Raw genomic sequence first — 18,190 nt, 5'->3', positions numbered from 1 at the left:
GGAGGGGAGGCAGTAGGAGCCTAGAGAGGCTTGGAAAGAGAATTAGCAGCTGACAGGACTGTGTGAATTGCCTTCTGCACACTTCCCAAGCCCAGGGTGGCAACGATCAGGAGCAGAGCAGCGAAAAGTCACACCTTTGCAAATGAGGCTGCCTTTCCCACAGCTCCAGGGCTGGGGTCCCCCCTGTGGCCTTTGACCCCTCCCACAAACCTGCGAGGTGCCACTTCACACCTCCCAGGGCAGCATAAAGAGGACCCCTCCCACGTCCAGGCCAAAGTGGCCGCTGTCCTCCACTCATGTCCGGCTCTCCAGCCCATCTCTTTGGCCAGGACCTCCTTGTCCCCAGCTGGGCCATGACGTGGGGCCAGGCCGGCTCCTGCTCTGCCCCCTACACGGCTTACAGCCAGAGCCTGGTCCCAGAGCAGGCCCACCGCTGGCTCCCAAAGGCCAGGGCACCCCAGAGGGCATCATGCCTCGCTGCCGGCAGCCAGCGCCAGAGTGCCAGCCAGAGAGAGAAGCACCGCATGCGACGCCTGGCCCAGGCCCTGCACACCCTGCGCCTCTACCTGCCCACCTCGGTGGCACCCGCTGGGCAGAGCCTGACCAAGATCGAGACGCTCCGCCTGGCCATCCGCTACATCACCCACCTCTCTGAGCAGCTGGGCCTCAGTGAGGAGGCGCTGGTGCAGAGGAGGGCAGTGCTGGCCAGGCCTCACTGCCCCCTGTGCTTCTCAGGGCTTGGCTGCTGCCAGGCAAGGAGGTCAGACCAGGACACCACTGAGTCCCCGGCCCAGGACCGACCAGCCCCTGAGACTTGGATGGCCTCCCCACCCTGCCTGATCGGAATGGGTCAGGGGGTCCAGGTCCCCGACTCTAGAACCTGGCCACTGCCTCCTTGTGGCCTCCAGGATGAGACTCCTGCTGCCGTTGCAGATACCTGGGTGCCTAGAGCGCCCTCTCTTCAGATCCAGGCCTCTCCTGAGCTGCAGAGGACTCCTTGCCCTCCCTCACCTTGCATGAGGTCGCCCATGGACAAACCAGGCAGAGTCTGGCCTGGGCCGCAAACAGCAGCAGATGCCCCTGTTGTCACCTGGGAAGGGCCAGCCTGGGACCTTGAAGAGCCACCTGGCTGCAAGGTAGGTGCTGCATGGGGGTGCCTCTCCTCCTGGCAAAATGTCCCCTCCCAACCCCTGCCAGGGCCTGTTGTCCTTTTGCCTCAGTGGGGCTTCCTCTTTACCCTGCTCAGGACCATATTCCAGGACGCTAGACTTCCTGCAAGTCCCAAACTGCTGCTCGCCTTGGCACCAATGCTTTTGAAAAGCATCTCCCCAAGACTGGCAGCACATGCACAACCCCCACCCCCCTATCAGGCACGGAACCTGCCTTATGGGACTGGGGAAGGGGGTATAGGAGCAGCCCAGGGTGCCTACAGGCAGGCTGGCTTTGGGAGAAATCGGATCCTCCCAGATTGTGTGGCTCTGCAGTGGTACTCAGTAGGGAGAGAAACACACTTACTGTCAATGGACAAGAACACCTCATTTCTCCCTTTTCTCCACCATTGTATCTCGTTGGCTTTGTTGATTTTTGCGCACAAACGCTGATTTGTGCATTTGGCTCTGATGCTGTTTGTCAGCTGCCCTGGGTTGCAATACGAAGAAGGCTGCGGGGATGTGTTTTTAATCCATTAATATGTCCAAAGACACTCTCTCTTAGTGCCTTCCAGATGTTTTCAACTGCAAGTCCCATCAGCCCCAGCCAACACGGCTGTAGGATGACGAGAGATGTAGACAAAAATATTTAGAGGGCTGCAGGGTGGAGAAGGCTGGCCCGGAGACACCCCGCGCGCGCGCGCGCGCGCTGGTTTATTTGCTGTAGCGAAGAGAGCAGGCTGCCCCCTTGTGGGGGGGAAAGTCCTTTGCATTTCCTGGTGAGCGGACGGACGCTGTTGCGCCGGGCGGTGATCGCCACGTGGCTTTTGACCTCCTGCGGGTTCCCCAGCCCTGACTGTGGGTTGCATATGACACGAGTGCCCCACGGATGGGAGTGGGAGGCTGCTAGATCTCTCTGAAGCAGCCAAGGGGAGGGGGGATTTGGTTTCCCTGCCTCCCAGGTGCAGTCCCTGAACTACATTTGAGCCAGGACTGGCTGGGATTTGAATAAGAAGTTCCAGTTCTGGAATATATGGAAAACATGCATTTCCCTGAGCAGGTGCAGAGTAAACCAGGCCTTGATGGTTTCTAAATCCAGTACCGTGTGAAATGATGAAACCCTATTTATGATTTGCATGCACCCTTTTTATAAAGGGTCTTTAGCCATGCCTTTCTTAAGATGAACAGTCCTGATCTTTTTCTATTCTTGAATGAAAGAGCCCTCAATAACGTTTCTTACCCTTCTCTGATATATATATCTAGTTCTATGTTACTATGTGTAATGGAACATATAAGGTATTGACAACTTGGTGTGCTTTTTGATTTACTTACTTTTCTGGCGAGTGCATCTTTAAAAAGCATGAAATATTACTATACACTGCAAATTGCTCAGTATAGGGAATGTAGAGGGAAGATGGATAAACAACAAAGAGTCCTAGTAACTGCAGTGCATTTCTATGCACAGTGTGCATACCCCAGTGTAGGATAATGGTGGAAGTGTCAGACTGGGAGCTGGGAGATCAGGGTTCAAATCCCCACTCAGCCATGAATCTCATTGGGGGACCTTGGGCCAGTCACTTGCTCTCAGCCAAGCCTGAGTGCTGTTGTGGTGAATAACCGAAGGAGAGAACCATGTATGCCTCCTTGGAGGAAAAGGTGGCATATAAATGCAATTAATATATATTTATAATTTATAAAAATAACACCAATAGGTCCCAGAACTAAGTTCACCCAACAGAGTGCTGCCTGATAGCTGCTTTTCCCTACCCATCTGTGACTCCTTTCTTGGCTTCCTCAGGACGGCACCTACAGAGCTACTTGGGACCTCCCCACCCAGCACCCTTCCTGTGGTTTCCTGTGGAGCAGCCAGACCTTAAGAGGGTGAGCCTGCTGGGTGAGAAGCAGCCACAGAGGAGAAGCCACAGCAAAGGAGGAGGTCCTGTGGTTGTCCTGAGCACCCTCCACCTGCCCTGAAGGCATCCTCGTCCCCATCAACAGGAGATCCTCTTCTTCAGAGCTCCCAAATGCTGGGGTACGATCAGGACAGCAGCATCTTCTCTCTCTGGAGGTTTCCAGTCCAAAGATCCGCTCTGACTGCAGCAAGCGCACTTGGGGACTTGGCTCCCAGGGACCTGCTGGGTTCTTCAAACCTTTGCTCAGCCACAAACTCATTGAGCCCTCTCTGTCTGGCCATTGCGCTACCTCACAGGGTTGTTGTGAGGGTCCACAAGGCCACACACTTAAAAGTAGCAAAAAAAAAAAAACCTTGTATGATTAATAAGCAGCAGTCTTCTTGCTTGAATCCAAGGTTATTTTTGTTTGTTTTAGACCAGCGGTTCCCAAAGTAGGCAGAACTGCCCCCTCCCCAGGGGGCTGCTAAAAGGCAAGGGGGCAGCCAAGGATGCTGGTGGTGTAAATGACTACCAGACTTTGAAAAACTGGTATCACCAGATCAATTTCATCCATTTTGTTGAATTAATTAAACTTAATGGTTTTACTTGGATTTTGAATAAACGTGCAATTAATTGTTACTGCTTTGAATTTTATTGTGTTATTATCTTCCTAAGTGGGTAGTGCAAGCAGCTTTTATAGGGTAGAGCAGGGGCACTGGGGATGAGTTTATGGAACCAAGGGAAAGTGGCCTGAAAAAGTTTGGGAATCACTGATTTAGGTTATCTCTCTTTCTCTTTCTCTTTCCCACTCCCCAACCCCAAAGACTTGGTCTCTTTCAATTCACAAAGATATTTTTTTTTGGGGGGATACACAGAGCTACAGAGAACCCCACCCCTCCCACTGATAAATTAAAGAACAGCCTGGGCATATAATTCAGGATACTATTTTTAATTTATAAAGTTAGGGTTTAAAAATTTATAAAGTTAGGGTTTAAAAATTTATAAAGTTAGGGGTATAAAAATATACAGAGCTTTCTGGGTGGGGGAACATCACCATGGTCGAGAGGGGGACCCCTCTCTCTTTCCCCTCCCTCCCCCCTCCCAGGACCCCTGAGGCAGATGTGGATACAGGCAGTGCAAGAGAAGAGGCTTCTGGGCAGTGCGAAGAAGCAAGCGTGGCCCGTTTGCCCCAGGGCAGAAAGGAATCTGGGGTGGTGGACGTGGCCAGGCCTCTTCAGTGGCCAGGAAGGAGCAGGACGAGGCTCACAGAAGGATGGGGGAGAAGAGACAGCTTTGGCAGTAAAGGGGGACTCCAGAGCACCGTGGAAAGACTGGCAGCAAAACTGCATGCGGACAACCTCAGCCTGATCCCCCAGACCTTCACAGCTGGCTCTGGAACCACTTCAGGGCAGGCTCCTTGTTTGCAGCCACCCACTGGATGTTGGCCTTTGTCTTCTCCAGGGCCTGCTCCAGCGCTCGTGTCCCCGAGCCAAAGCCCACATCCGCGTTGTCTGCCTTGAACTGCTCCAGCTGCCGGGAGGGAGAGAAAGCAGGCAAGGGGTCGTCACTGTCATCATCGGAGAGTGTGAGGAAGTGGTCAGAATGCTGGACTAGGACCTGGGTGACTTGGGTTTGAATCCACACACATCCACTCAGCCACGAAGCTCACTGGACAACCTTGGGGGCCAGCCCCAGTTTCTCTCAGCCTAACCTACCTTGCAGGGTGGTTATGTGGATGAATTATCTATCACATTTATGTATATTCCATCTTGGAGGGGAGGTGGAACATAAACAAGCAATTGTGGATTTTTAACTAAAAAGTGCTATGTGCGTTACACTGGGGTAACCTACACCATCCTTTGCTATATGAGCAACCCATATTGAACAGAACCCATTTTGTTTTGTAAAGAATTGGCCCACTTCTTAACAGTTAATCTTAAATTTTTGCAACCTGCCCTGGTACCTGCTAGTGGAAGGCAAGGAATATATTTAAAAAGAAAAAGAATGAACACAACAGTAGCCATAGGGGTGGGCAGAGGGGCAGGGAGGATGGACGAGCAATTCACCTGAGCAGCCCCTTTAAAAAAACCCTGTTTTTAAAAAGTCACCTGTTTAATTTACACTATAACCCTTATTGATTAAAGTATGGCTGCCCAGGGCAGGTTGGAAGCCCCCACTTCAAACAAGTCTGGAACTGGGGGAGGCTGTGGCCTAGATCCATGGGGTGGTCTTTCCAGCACCCCACCAAGCTTTGGGTGTTCTGAGGAGTGCCTGGCATCCTTTGGGTGGTCTGTGAAGGGTCATGGCTTCTGGCTCATCAAGGTGTTTGCCCCCCACCCACACTCCACATAGGCCTCCCTCCTGCTCATCCGACTGTATACGGTCCTTACCTGCTGGAGCTCAAAGTTGGAAGCAAATCTCTGCGTCACCGCCTGGATCAGGTTGGAGAAGGAGAAGGAGCCTCCGCCGTACCTGGTTCGGTGGGTAGGGGGGTAACGGGAGGAAAGGGTGAGCCTGGGCACACACAACCAATGCCCCTCCCCTGTCACCAGCTCAAATCACCCCACTCACTGGTCAAAGAGCGTCTTCCAGTTGGCCCGGACAAAGTCCCATACAAGGCCCTGCCCAACCACGTTGCGGGAGATGCTGATGATGGTGGACGTGGCATCCTGACGGCGGATCTTTGTGGGGTCCAACGAGAACTCAAGGTACCTGTGGAACCGGATGGGGGCAGGTCCTTGAGTTGGCACCACTGGCAGCAACTCCAGGGGACCCTGCGGGTCTGGGCACCCACAAAACCTCACCCTTGCCCAACCTCCCACCACCACCACCACCGCTGCCTTACCTCTGGCGCCCCAGTGGCAACTGGGCCAGGGCCTGCAACTCTGCCATGGGCCTCTTTTGGGGCCCACTGCAGCTGTGGGTGGAGGCCGTGTGGCAGACAGAGGCCCCACGGTGGAGGCTCAGGCCCTGGTTCAGGTGTTGCTGTGGCTCTGGAGCGCATGTGTGCTGCAACGTCATCCCATCGCAGTGAAGGCAGGCCCAAGTTGGCACCGCTGGCTGGCACCAAGAGGCCCTCTCCTGGCCAAAACCTGGCCCTCTCTCCACCTTATTCAGTCCTTGAAGACCACATCTGCCCCTTACCGCTTGCTTCCTGGGAGTGCATCTCCCAGGTGAAAGGGGCCACAGGCCTGACCAGAGGAAGGCTGGCCCCTGCTCATCCCTAGGTTCTGAAGAAGCCTGGCACATCCTCCTCATCCCCACCTCCACTCTACAAGAGTCTTGTCCGCCTGGGGCCACCTCACCTCTGAAGGATCCAGGGCTCCTGGCTGCAGGCCAAAGCAGAACGGAGCTTGTCAGCCTCAGACACCACGGTGGCATTCAGGAACATCTGCCAGCCAAAGTCCCAGGCCTCCTCCCCACCTGTAGAAATGGCACTGCAGTAGATGGCAGAGCGCAAGTTGGGTGCGATCCTGAAGGCGAGAATGAAGAAACGATTCATTTTTTGCATAATTTTTATTAAATTTTCTGTTTTACAATTTAAAATACTCATTTTACGCCCTTAAGATATACATTTACACCCCAGTGAATATTTTATGCTACTATTTTATTGCTGTTATTAACAGATCCTATTTTTAATGGATTTATTTTTTTATATATTGTTTTAATCCTATTGGTGTTTAGTTGATTTTTAATGATTTTTAGTTCTTTTATTTTAGCTTTGTTCCACAATTTTTATTTGTAAGCCACCTTGAGCCCTGGTCCAGGAGAAAAGTGGGGTATAAATAAACAATAATAATACTGGCCTGCAAACCACTCTTAGAAATGTATTTGTTTTTGATTAAGCGGCATATAAAACTTGCTAAATAAATAAACTAAATTTATGATTAACTGGCAAAGCAGCAGCTGAGGACACATGGATCACTCTTGTGTCCTGAGATCCTGCAGGAGTGGACTTTCTTTGAAAACGAAACAGAGAAGCAAACTTGCCTGACTGGCCTAAAAAGGCACTGCTGTTTCACTTTGATCTAGAGGATTTGCCTCCATGTGCATGCTTTCTTGGAAGTAAATCTCTCTGTGCTCTGTGGGAGTTACTGGAAATGATGTATCTGATTGCAACCTTTACATCTGGAAAAAGCGAGGGTCACTTCCACACTTAAAGCACGTGACTTCCTGCAAAGAATCTTAGGGACTGTAGTTTCTTAAGGGCAGTGGCAATCATAGCTCTGTCGGGGTAAACTACAATTCCCATGATTTTCCTGGGGAAGCAGTGACTGTTAAAGTTCTACAAATGTGCTTTCATTGTTTGGTGTGGATGTGAACCCAAACCAGCCTGAGGGATTGGCCTGCTCAAGGGGCGGAGGGCTCCCCAGAGGTCTGTCCTGGACCATTCAGGCACAGCCACAAACACTTACGGGTTATTGCTGGGATTATTCATCCAAGTGTTGAACAAGTCACTGGCCAAGTTCTGGCACTCAGAGATGCCAAAGGAGCAGGCTGTGTTGATGGCGGAGATCTCGTTGTACCTGGGCAAGGAAAGGAAACTCAGGGGGTTGGACTGGATGAACCTTGAGGTCATAGAATCATAGAATATTGGCGTTGGAAGGCAAGTCCACGTCCTCCCGAGGGAGACCATTTCACTGTCAAGCAGCTCTTAGTGTCAGAAAGTTTTTCCTGATGTTTAGTCTCCCTTCTTGTAACTTGTAGCCATCGGTTCGAGACCTACCCTCCAGAACAGGAGAAAACAAGCTTGCTCCATCTTCCACGTGACACCCCTCAAGGTATTTGAAGATGGCTATCATATCTCCTGTCAGTCACCTCTTTTCCAGGCTAAACCTACCCAGTTCCTTCAACCATTCCTCATAAAGCTTGGGTCCTTTCCAGCTCTACAATTTGGTGATTCTATGACCTGGAGAGAAAAGCAACTCAGGAGGCCTCCTGGCTGCAGCTTGGACCTGGAAATCCCAGGCACAGTGTGTTCCCAGCATATCTGTCAACGTTTCCCATTTTTAAAGGGAAATACCCTTATACCGAATAGGACTCCTTGGAAAAGTTGACAGCTATGGTTCCCAGCTTGGAGCACTATTCCTCGGGCACAGAGGAAGCCTCTCAGCCTTTTCCCCTGCCACTCTGAAATGATGGGATGGAGGCTTATCTTCCCACCTCTCCCCTGCCCAGGGCCAAAGTGAGAGCTGGAAAGATGAGCAAGAGGTAACAGACACCCCACCACAACCTGGTGCTGCTTTGCAGAGACAGTTGGCCAGTAAGATTAGCCCCCACCTTTGAGGGTTCTCCTGCCCCAACCAGGCCAGTTGTCAACCCCAGCCTAGCCCCTCCAGTGCCCCCCCAAACACCTTCCCCTCGGTCCAAGGAAACTCACTGGTCCATCAGGCTATCTGGGATTTTGGTCCAGTTAGCGGTGAGGTTCTTATAGTAATTGAACAGAGGAGTGACCTGCTTCTGGATGTATTTCTGCAGAGGGAGAGGAGAAGGAGAACAACGCAGTGGTCATTAGGCAACGTTCTCTCTAAGAAAGAAATGGGCCGATGCCTGCCTTGTAGCCCCCTGCCCACCTCCATCCCTGATTAGCAATGGCTGGGAATGCCCTTCCCCATTTGTAGGGTGAGGCTGGGGGGGGGGCCTCTCCGAGGGTGCAGGAGTGACACTCTCTCCTCCTCCCTCCCAGCCCACCTGGAGCCCCTCATCCCTGGAACCCCCACCCATGCCCACCACGACCAGAGCTCACCTGCATGGGCCCATACACCTGGCTGCGGTCGAACATGAGCTGGAAGTAGCCCAGGTTGCTGAGTGCTGCACTCCAGGGCAGGTAGTCTCTCTCATTCCCCAGGTAAAGGGTGGTGTTCAGGGCCAGCTCCGTGCTGGTGTAATTTGCCCTGGAAGATTGAGACAGCTTTGGGTGGAGGGTGTGTGTGGAGCAGGCTGGTGGGGCCCCTCCCATCCCCTGCACAGTTCAGCAGCCCTGCATTTAAAGCCACCAAGACCACAGGAAGTCATTGCCCACCCCCACCCCACCCCCACAATTCTTGGATCAAAACCTAACCCAGAATCCTGTTTGCAGTGCCAGCAGTGAGACTTATGCAGCCTTTTGCAACCTAGAGCCCTCCAGGTGTTTTAGACCAGTGATTTCCAATGAGGGTGCTCCGGGGGAGGATTGCCTAGGGGGTACTAAGAGGCAAGGGGTTAGGGTTAAGTGGGTGCTGAAGGTGTAAATGACTATCAGAATTTGAAAAGCTGGCATTACTGGTTCGAGTCAATCCATTTTGTTGAATGGATTATATTAAATAGTTTACACTGAATTTTGAATAAATGTGCATTTACTTGTTTCCTCGTCACTTCCCTTCTTGCAAAAAGCCAGTTTCTTTTGGGAGAGCAGCTTTGGTTGTGCAAAAGTCCCAGTTAACTAAAATGAGGCAATCCAAATTTGCAAAGATGTGACTGAATCCCATCCAAAAGCTGCAACAGTCTGAAAGAGCCCGTAATCCAAAACATCCGGAGGCATCAGGATGTGGAAGGCTGGCCCAGGAAGATGTGAAGCTCCTGAGCATGGGCAAAGTGCCCTGCTGTCACTACTAGGGGACCCAATGGACCTTTGCAAGGGGAAATTTCTGGGCAGACGAGCTCGGGCACCTCACACTTTTTGATTTTACACAAGAGCAGCAGTAAGCTCTTGTAAAATCAGAGCATGCACACTGCACATAAGTGGGTGGGGGAATGTGCGTCAACCCCAGACTGGCCGGCTGGTTCCAGAGGCCAGCCCAGGAAGGACCAGGCAGGTGGGACCTGAGAGCACCGACAATAGCCACTTCTGCATCAAAGCAGCACAAGAACCCTGCTGTATCCTCATACGCCACCAGAGGGCACTTGGACAGAGGTTCGGCTTGAATAGGTTGCGGGTGTATATGGAGATTAGTGACTCCCAAATACAGGGGAGCTTTAGGTAACCCAAAGTCTCACCTGGCCAGGTTGAAGGAGTCATCAATCAGCTGAGCACGGTTAAGAATTGGGATTTTCTGGAAAACAGCAGAAGTTGCTGGTCAGGATGGGAGGAATAGGAGGCTGGTAGGAAAGGGTGAGGGCAGGAAGGGAGCTGAAATGTTAGACCAGTGGTTTTCAACCAGTGTGCCGTGACACCCTGGGGTGCCTTGAAAGATGGTCAGGGGTATCGCGGGCAACACTGGCCTCTGTCTCTCTTTCCTTTCCTCCCTCCTCTGATGCCCTCTTACGGCCCTGCCTCCCAAAGGCTTGCACAGCTGTTTGTTGTAGCAGCCCTGGCTCTAAGCTCCGCAGGTGAATGGTGCTTCTGGGGGGCACCTCTCTTTGGTGTGGGGGCAGCTCAGAGACCAGGCATGGCAACAGCAGCTGCCCTCGGGACTCCCAAGGAGAGAGGAGAGGAGACGAGGCTGAGGGAACGTTCCACAAGGGAGGGTGTGTGAAGAAGGGTGAGAGGCTGCCAGCTCTGCAGGCAAGGGGTGACATAACTGGGCTCCTGAGCCCCACAGGGGTGCCAGAGAAAGAATGTGCTGTAGTTGGTCAAGGGAGCTGTGGACTCAAAAGGGTTGAAAACCTCTGTGTTAGATCAAGCCAAGTTCTGCCATAGGGGAGCCCGCCCCACCCGCCTTGCAAGGCCAGGTTCCCACATTCGCCCGAGACTCATGATGAAGGCAGAACACTGCTGACATTTCCTGCTAGTTCAGAGTTGTGGACCAGTCCCTGGTTTGAGGCTCCCAGTCTGTCTGAAACAGACCATTTCCTTTTGTGCTATGTCATTTAGATTGTAACCCTGAGAGCAAAGTCAGTCTTATAGTACTACTGGTTGCTGTCAGCCACTCTGGGAGCCATTTTCAGCAGAATAATTCCCCCCCCCCCTTGATTTTACTGTTTTACCTTTTGTAAACCACTTTGATGGTGCGTGGGTTTTTTTTGCAATCAAGTACAGTGGTACCTCGGGTTAAGTACTTAATTTGTTCCAGAGGTCCGTACTTAACCTGAAACTGTTCTTAACCTGAAGCACCACTTTAGCTAATGGGGCTTCCCGCTGTTGCCGTGCCGCCGGAGCACGATTTCTGTTCTCATCCTGAAGCAAAGTTCTTAACCTGAAGCACTATTTCTGGGTTAGCGGAGTATGTATCCTGAAGTGTATGTAACCTGAAGCGTATGTAACCCAAGGTACCACTGTAGTGTATAAATTTTATGAAATAAATTAATACTATGTCAGGAACAGTATTTCCCCCCTCACACACACACACACCTCCATCAGTCACCAAATTTCAAGGGCTGTGGGGGAGAAAGGGGGGGAGCCTTTGCCTCACAGACTCTCCAGTTAGACCTTGAAGAAGCTGAACTGGAGGGAGATGGAGACCTGCCTGGGCTCCTGGCTATGTTCAGATTAATGGGACCCTGGTTGTGTAGAGAGGGGGAGAAAGGAGTCCAGGTCTGTGGCTACCTGGTGGTCTGTCTTCAGCTGCTCCAGGAGCCTGTCCCAGTTCCCCTGGTCATAGTTCACTCGGAAATATCCTGTGACGTTAATGTTGAGGAGCAGCCACGTGTTAGGATCAGCCCCAATTGAGAAGTTGGAGTTCTGAGCTGCAGAAAGAGAGAGAGAGGTGACCTTGCGTGTGCCCTAGAGAGACCCGTTCTCCAGAGCCGACTCCCCTCCCCCTGCCAAGGTGGGCTCAGAGTGGCCCAGGTACAAAGGGTGATTCTAGGAAAGATGGCTAGAAAGGTGGACCAAGTCCACCCCAAAGACTTGACGCCCAGTCAAATGAATACGAGGTAGACGCAGACCATTGAAGGGAAACAGAGGGCAGGGGCAAGTTGCCCTCTTGGCAATGGAGATGGCTGTCCCTCTTCTCTAGCTAGCCAGGGAATAGGATGGTGCCACATTTGCCTACTTGACCACAAAACTTACTTAAAAGCCTCAACCAAGCAACCATCTTGCAAGGTTGGGGTGACCCAGTACTTTGGTCTGGATATAATCTGTATATAAGGCCTAATATATCGTTCCCTACAGACCCTCCCAGGTGCTAAGATCAGCAGAGAGGGCCCTCTTGGTAGTTCCTGCACCCTCAGAAACTTGTGGGGGTGGCCCAGTGTGTTGAACCAAAGGTGAACTGTTCTGGACGCTCTGCAAACACCATCTCAGTAGTCAAGATAACTCCATAATTTATTGGTAGTTGTAGCAATGAACTCATATATGTTTATATTTTTTGCTTTGATGTTATCCTTATCTATGGGCTTGGGCGCTGGGCTCTGAGCCCAGAAAGGGGAACTATCTGTAAGATTTGGGTAGCTGCCACCTGTCGTCTCCTCTAGTCAGGTGAGAAGTCCTAGACAAAGTGACATATACTGCTTTGTGTATTAAAAAAATGTATGTTTGCTTGGGTGAGGACAATCTGTCCCCTTGCTGAGGTGCCCGTCCCACATCTGTAAAGGCTAGGAGACCTGGCAGGCTGATTTGCTGCAAGTCTACACCCTTCTTCTTAATAAAACACTAGAACTGATCATTCTGGTGTTTTGGGCATCCTTGTTATCCTGCACCCAACCACTCCCATGAGGCCTCCTTTGGGTCTGCGGTTCAGAACACTTGGGAGAAGAAGGCATTCTCTGTGGCATCCCTTAAGTTGTGAAATTCCCCCCCTACATGTATGCTGAAGATGAACCTCTTTACCCTGGCCTTTTACACCCAAGATACATGCTTTCAGGACCCGCCCTACTCCTGTGACTGCAACTTAGCTATTTTAAATATTGAATATTGAATAGTTGTAAGCTGCCCTGGGGCCTGTTGGTGAAGGGTGGGTAATATGTTAAAGGAGGAGGGGGAGGGAAGGATGGAGGAGGAGGAGGAGAAGAAGAAGTTGTATTCAACAAACTTTTACCCTTTGAAAATTAATGGTCCTCAGTTAGCTACAGCCATGAATTTCAGTGGGTGTATTTTGAGTAAAAGTCAATTGAATGCAATAATAATCCCAGCGACATCACGGTAAAGCTGGGAAGATGGTCGCAGTGAAGGGTACCTGTTGTGCTTGTGAGCCAGTACAAGGGTATTGGATTATCTGACTTCATCGAGGAGATAGGGACGATCCAGGTGTAGCTGCAGAAAGAAACAGACAGGTGTGTCCTCCCTTGTCCTGAATCAAGCCAAAGGTCTCTTGGCTTCCAAGGAGGAGGAGGAGGAGAGTGCACTGGCCAGGGAGTCTAGTGATGCCCTGCCAGGAACTGCCAATGGCCACAATGCTCTGGACACAAGCACACTCTTTCCTCCAGGTCTTTCTGGACTGGATGTGGCCTTTCCATGGAGTCTGTGGCTCAGGGCTCCCTACTTACTTGAATTGTGAGGGTCGGTCAACAACAGATGTTTGGTCCAGCAAGAAATGCTTCTGAGTGAGGCTCCCTGTAGCGGTGTCCACAGTCACCACTGGGAAGCCCATCTGCAAGGTCCACCGGTCCATGATTTCTTTGACTGTGCCAGGGAGTTCAAACCTGTCTTGATCTACTGCCTGTCCAAAGGAGGGAGTGTTAATGAGGCACAGGGATTCATAGCAAAAAAAATAATAATCAAGAAGACTTGTGGCAATGTAAAGCCTACCAAACGCATTATGGCATATGGCATAAGCTTTGTCAGATGCAATCAATGCAAAACACTCAGCTGTGGCTTCTGGTCACAGTCACACACCCCTTGCCAAAACTCTATGTTGCTTCAAGGTGCCCTCCTAGGGCTGAGCCCTCCAGCCCCACTTAAGGGTTTAGCCCTCATAGCTATGGATGGACAACCAGGAAATAACCCAGTTCTGTTGAAAACCCCAAAGGTAATATTTAAGGGGAAAGGGCAAAGCTCAGCATCTGATTTGCATGTAGAAGGTCCCAGGTTCAATCCTCAGCTGGGAGATACTTCCTTCCTGGAAACCCTGGCATGCTGCTGCCAGTCAGTGTAGACAATACTGAACTAGATTGACCTAGACTCTGACTTGGTATAAGGGAGCTGTTCCTCCCCTTTTCAGCCTCCTCCATCAAGTAGTGTGCAGAGGCAGAAGGAAAGGGAAGGGGGCTGTTGGCACAGGGTCACATGCCAGAAAGCAAAGAGTGCCCGAGAACAAAAACTACCATGAAAAGCTCTCTTCTTCCCTCCCTCCCTCTCTGGAGAATGAAGCCGGTCCGGTATTTAGCACAGGAGACACTGAACTGTTCAGCATCACAAGAAAGGGAAAGGAAAGTCTCTGCCCCCAGCAGCTTGCAGTCTAAACTTCAACAGTGAGAGATGCGACTGAAGGAGGGGAAAGGGTGGCAAAGAGAAATGGAAGCAGGTCACGGTCACTGAGGCTCCTGCGACTGGAGAAGAGGCCGGTGGGAGCGAAAAACTTAAGGCCTGGAAGAAGAGGCAACCTTTGAGGGAATATGCAAAAGCAGAGAGTGGGCTGGGTTAAGGAGGTGGAGAAAAAAGAGAAAAAGTAGAGCCAATTAAATAAGCAGGAAGGGTGAAAATCATGGGGTGGTGGATATGACAGGAACAGAGCAGAAAGAGAGGAAGGCTGAGCTATACTCAGATCCTGTGGATTTCCCTCTTCAGCCAAACTTGACACCCGTCTAAGTGGGCAGTGCCCAGGGCAGGAGGGCAGGAGATGGGCTGACTGGCAGCCCTGATGTAGGGGAACGTGCTTAAAATCTGTTGACAGCAAAATGCCAGCAGGAGAGGAGGATTCAAAATGAGCTCAGGGTTTGAGCAAAGGCTGTGCCGCGGGATGCCAAATGCACAGCTGTAAGTTGTTACACACAGGGAAGCAGCGCTCAGCAAAAAGCCCAAGAAGGAGATTGTGGACTGAAAGGGAGTTGCACTGCAAAGGAGCCAACCAGGCAGAGGGGACATTTGGGCCCAGGGAAGTCAATCAATGCAACCATCCTGAGGCAGGCAAGTCCAAGACCCAGGCAGCTGTTGGACCAAGACACAGCCAGTCTTGGCCAAGCCATGCTCATTCAAAGACCTGAGTTCCTGGCATCACAGGGCCAAATGCATGCTTGCTGAGGAGAAGTCAGTGGCTTCAAGGAAAACTCCAAGGATAACCCAGAATCTAGAAAGCCCATCCTTGAGGGTGGGGGGAGAGGCTGGAGGAAGGCCAGGGGAAATATATTTGGCCAAGGAGAGTGTGAGTGTGTGTGTGTGTGTTCGTGTTCACAGTTTCCAGATGTTTCTGAGAATTCCAGAAATTAGCTAAGAGGATGACTGTTTGCCCGTTGAAGACAAAAAGCAATTGTGTTCTTATAAATAAGGATGGGCTTTTGAAAATGGATTAGGCAACTTCATGCAAGACAGCAAAAAATATTGTGTCTAACAACCTTGTGTATATGGACTCATCCAGACTTGCTCTTGCCCCCGCTGCCTTTCCCCAGGGAAACCCAGTCTCTACTGCCAAATCGGAGCAAACGTCAATTTTCCCCAGATTGATACTTGCACCAATCTATTGCTAATGGGGGTGTTTTGGGAGAAAGCAGCAAGAGAAGGGCAAAACCTCTCAGACCTGTGCCTAGAAAGTGCAGGACAAGTGGGAAACCACTCAGTTCCACAGGAGAAGGGCAAGTCTGGATGAGTCCTATCACGTTGAACAAACCATTGTCTAACTTGGGTGCAACAATGGTTGGGAGACCTATGAAAGCCCCTCCTCCCCCTTGGAAGAAGGCTCACCCCCACCTGCAACTGAGAGAGGTAGCCTCCAGACACTGCCTGGCCAGGAACACAGGAAGCTGCCTTTTACTGAGTCCATCTAACTCAGTATTGTTTACACTGACTGGCAGTAGCTCTCCAGGATTTTAGGCAGGAGCCTCTCCCAGCCCCTCCCTGGAGACATCAATGGGTATTGAACCTGGGGCCTTTGACTTGCAAGGCAAATGCGCTTCCCACTGAGCTATGACCCTTCCACCCTAACTAGAAGCAGCCACTGGCATTTTAAATGGAAGGAACAACTGGACATACCCACTGGAGGTGATGCCAGAGGTCATCGTAGACGGTGTTTCCATATGCAAAGGCATTAAAGTATGACTGCAGAGAGAACAGAAGGTCAATGAGAGAGAGAGAGAGGGAGAGAGACTGATGCCTCCCACCCCAGCTGCCACTGGGCCCTTGGGAAGCCCATGCCTCCTTGGTGTGCAGCCCACATTGCCTTTGCTCCATTAGAGTTTGCTGGGGAGGTGGGAATGCACAGACCCTCCCCTTTGCTCACCCAGGTCTCTCCCCACACCCCACACCCCACCCCACGGCAAAGCAGGGGGAGGAAGCGCCAGCCCAGGGCAGTGCAGGTATCACTATGAACGACCCAGCACTTGCCAAGACAGGCCTTACCAGCAGCCCCTCTCTGAAGCGGTCCTCAGTGAGGAATTCGGAGAGCATCCGCAGGACTGAAGCTCCCTGTGGAGAGAGGAGAGGGCAGTGAAGGGAGAGGCCACAGGATGTCCTCTCTCACTCCCCCCCCCATGATGGTTCCACACCCAAATGTAAATCCCAAAAGCCAGGCTTGGATAATTCCACGAGCCCCAGTAATGCAGCTGATTCTCTCAGAACCACCGCCTTTTCATAGGTGGGTGGTCCTCTGCCAGTCTTAGCTTTGAAGTACCAAGGGAGAGGCGGCAGCTGCTCCCAGCTCAGTTCTCTGCAGCCAAAGTTGCTCCATCTGGGAAGGGAAGAGAGGCAGGCACTCCACCTTCCCCCAGACCCAACCACCCAAGGCACACTCACCTTGCTGTAGGCGATTGCATCAAAGACTTCGCTGATTTGCGCTGGTGTGTTGATCTCCTCTTCAGGGAAGGACAGCGGGTGCGAGGAAGCCAGTGCGTCAATGGCCATCACACGGTACATTTCGTTGGAGACCATCAGGTCTTTCTGCAAATCAGTTCCCCAAAATCTCATGGTCCATCCTCACAACAAACGCTCTTAGGTAAGAGTGTATGGTGGGGGACAGTGACTGGCCAAAAGCTTTATGGCTGAGCAAGGATTCAAATCTAGTTCTCCCTGGTCCAAGCTCACTGCCTGCTACTGTATTTACATCCCTTTCTACCTGGAAAGGGGACCCATCATGCTCTGGAGGCTCTTCCTGTGCCACACGGAAGCCCATTCCAGTGGCAACCACCAGTGGCGTAGCGTGGGTTGTCAGCACCCGGGGCAAGGCAAGTAATTTGCACCCCCTAACCCGTGGATTTGCGCCCCCTAACCCCCAGATGTTGCGCCCGGTGCGGCCGGCCCCCCCTGCACCCCCCACGCTACGCCACTGGCAACCACACCATTGCCACAACATAAGACCAGCTCTTCCCTTGCTCCTACATGGACCACATCCACACTCTGCCTCTGTGTGGGTTTATTTTCATAGAATCAAGGAGTTGGAAGGGACCACGAGGGTCATCCAGTCCAACTTCCTGCAAGGCAGGAATTCTTCTTTTCTTTTTCTTTCTTTGTCCAATGCAGGGCTTGAACCCTGAGATTAACCCTCTTTCTCAAGCCAGCTTAATTCTCAGAAGCCATGAAAATTATAGTTTTGTGGGGAGACCGGGGTTGTGTACACCATGCATTTAAAGCACACGCACACACCAAAAATCCTGAGAACTGTAGTTCGTTGAGAGTCCTGGGAATTGTAGCTCTATGAGGGGTAAGCCACAGTTCGCAGAATTCTTGCAGTGAGGTGAAGGTGCTTTAAATGAGTGTATGAATGACCTTATCAGCACCTTCAGAGAAATCCAGGAACCTTGAGATCACTTGGAAGCAGCCATCTTTGGTTTCCAGGGTGAATATGTCTCCAAACCCCCCACTACCCAGCCCTCTCCTTTTGCCAGCTACCTTTGCAGAGCTCAGGCTGCCTGAGAAGGACTTGGGTCAGGAGCTGCATTATTCCTCAGAAGCCTCCCAGCACCATCCAGCCCTGTTCTATCTCACAAAAGCAACTTACAATATCCCAGGTGGGCTCCGCTGCATCGGCACCAAGATATTCCACATAGGATGCAAAGCCTTCGTTCAGCCACAGGTCATTCCACCAACGGAGGGTCACGAGGTTCCCAAACCACTGGGGGTGGGGAAGCAGGAGGTTAGTCAGCCTTGAAGCCCCCTCAAATACTCCCTCGGTGGGTTTGGGTATTGGGTATTGGGTGGGCTTGAAG

At 51.5% G+C, this 18,190-nt stretch overlaps 1 protein-coding gene and 1 long non-coding RNA gene across 4 annotated transcripts in view; one reads left to right on the top strand and one right to left on the bottom strand.

The window, feature by feature from the left end:
* Positions 1 to 2,445: 2,445 nt before the first annotated feature.
* Positions 2,446 to 4,344, top strand: LOC309356627. The gene is made up of 2 exons (XR_014162880.1): positions 2,446 to 3,714; positions 3,751 to 4,344. It is a non-coding gene; the product is annotated as an uncharacterized lncRNA (long non-coding RNA).
* Positions 4,014 to 18,190, bottom strand: part of ANPEP (alanyl aminopeptidase, membrane) — a 32,414-nt gene continuing 18,237 nt past the window's right edge. For all 3 annotated transcript variants that reach the window (XM_081888161.1, XM_081888160.1, XM_081888162.1), the window contains exons 7-21: positions 17,983 to 18,096; positions 16,782 to 16,925; positions 16,389 to 16,454; positions 16,023 to 16,088; positions 13,385 to 13,557; positions 13,075 to 13,151; positions 11,505 to 11,644; positions 10,016 to 10,071; positions 8,787 to 8,934; positions 8,421 to 8,512; positions 7,456 to 7,566; positions 6,346 to 6,513; positions 5,612 to 5,752; positions 5,431 to 5,512; positions 4,014 to 4,570 (exon numbers count right to left, since the gene is read on the bottom strand). In XM_081888161.1, coding sequence (XP_081744287.1) covers positions 4,421 to 4,570; positions 5,431 to 5,512; positions 5,612 to 5,752; positions 6,346 to 6,513; positions 7,456 to 7,566; positions 8,421 to 8,512; positions 8,787 to 8,934; positions 10,016 to 10,071; positions 11,505 to 11,644; positions 13,075 to 13,151; positions 13,385 to 13,557; positions 16,023 to 16,088; positions 16,389 to 16,454; positions 16,782 to 16,925; positions 17,983 to 18,096 — 1,728 coding nt within the window. In that variant the 3' untranslated portion in view covers positions 4,014 to 4,420. The remainder of the gene's footprint in view (positions 4,571 to 5,430; positions 5,513 to 5,611; positions 5,753 to 6,345; positions 6,514 to 7,455; positions 7,567 to 8,420; positions 8,513 to 8,786; positions 8,935 to 10,015; positions 10,072 to 11,504; positions 11,645 to 13,074; positions 13,152 to 13,384; positions 13,558 to 16,022; positions 16,089 to 16,388; positions 16,455 to 16,781; positions 16,926 to 17,982; positions 18,097 to 18,190) is intronic.

The sequence above is a fragment of the Podarcis melisellensis genome (genome assembly GCF_964234715.1).
Source record: "Podarcis melisellensis genome assembly, chromosome: 14".
Taxonomy (NCBI): domain Eukaryota; kingdom Metazoa; phylum Chordata; class Lepidosauria; order Squamata; family Lacertidae; genus Podarcis; species Podarcis melisellensis.
The sequence above is the reverse complement of the archived record's forward strand: the minus strand, read 5'-3'. Positions and strand labels throughout refer to the sequence as shown.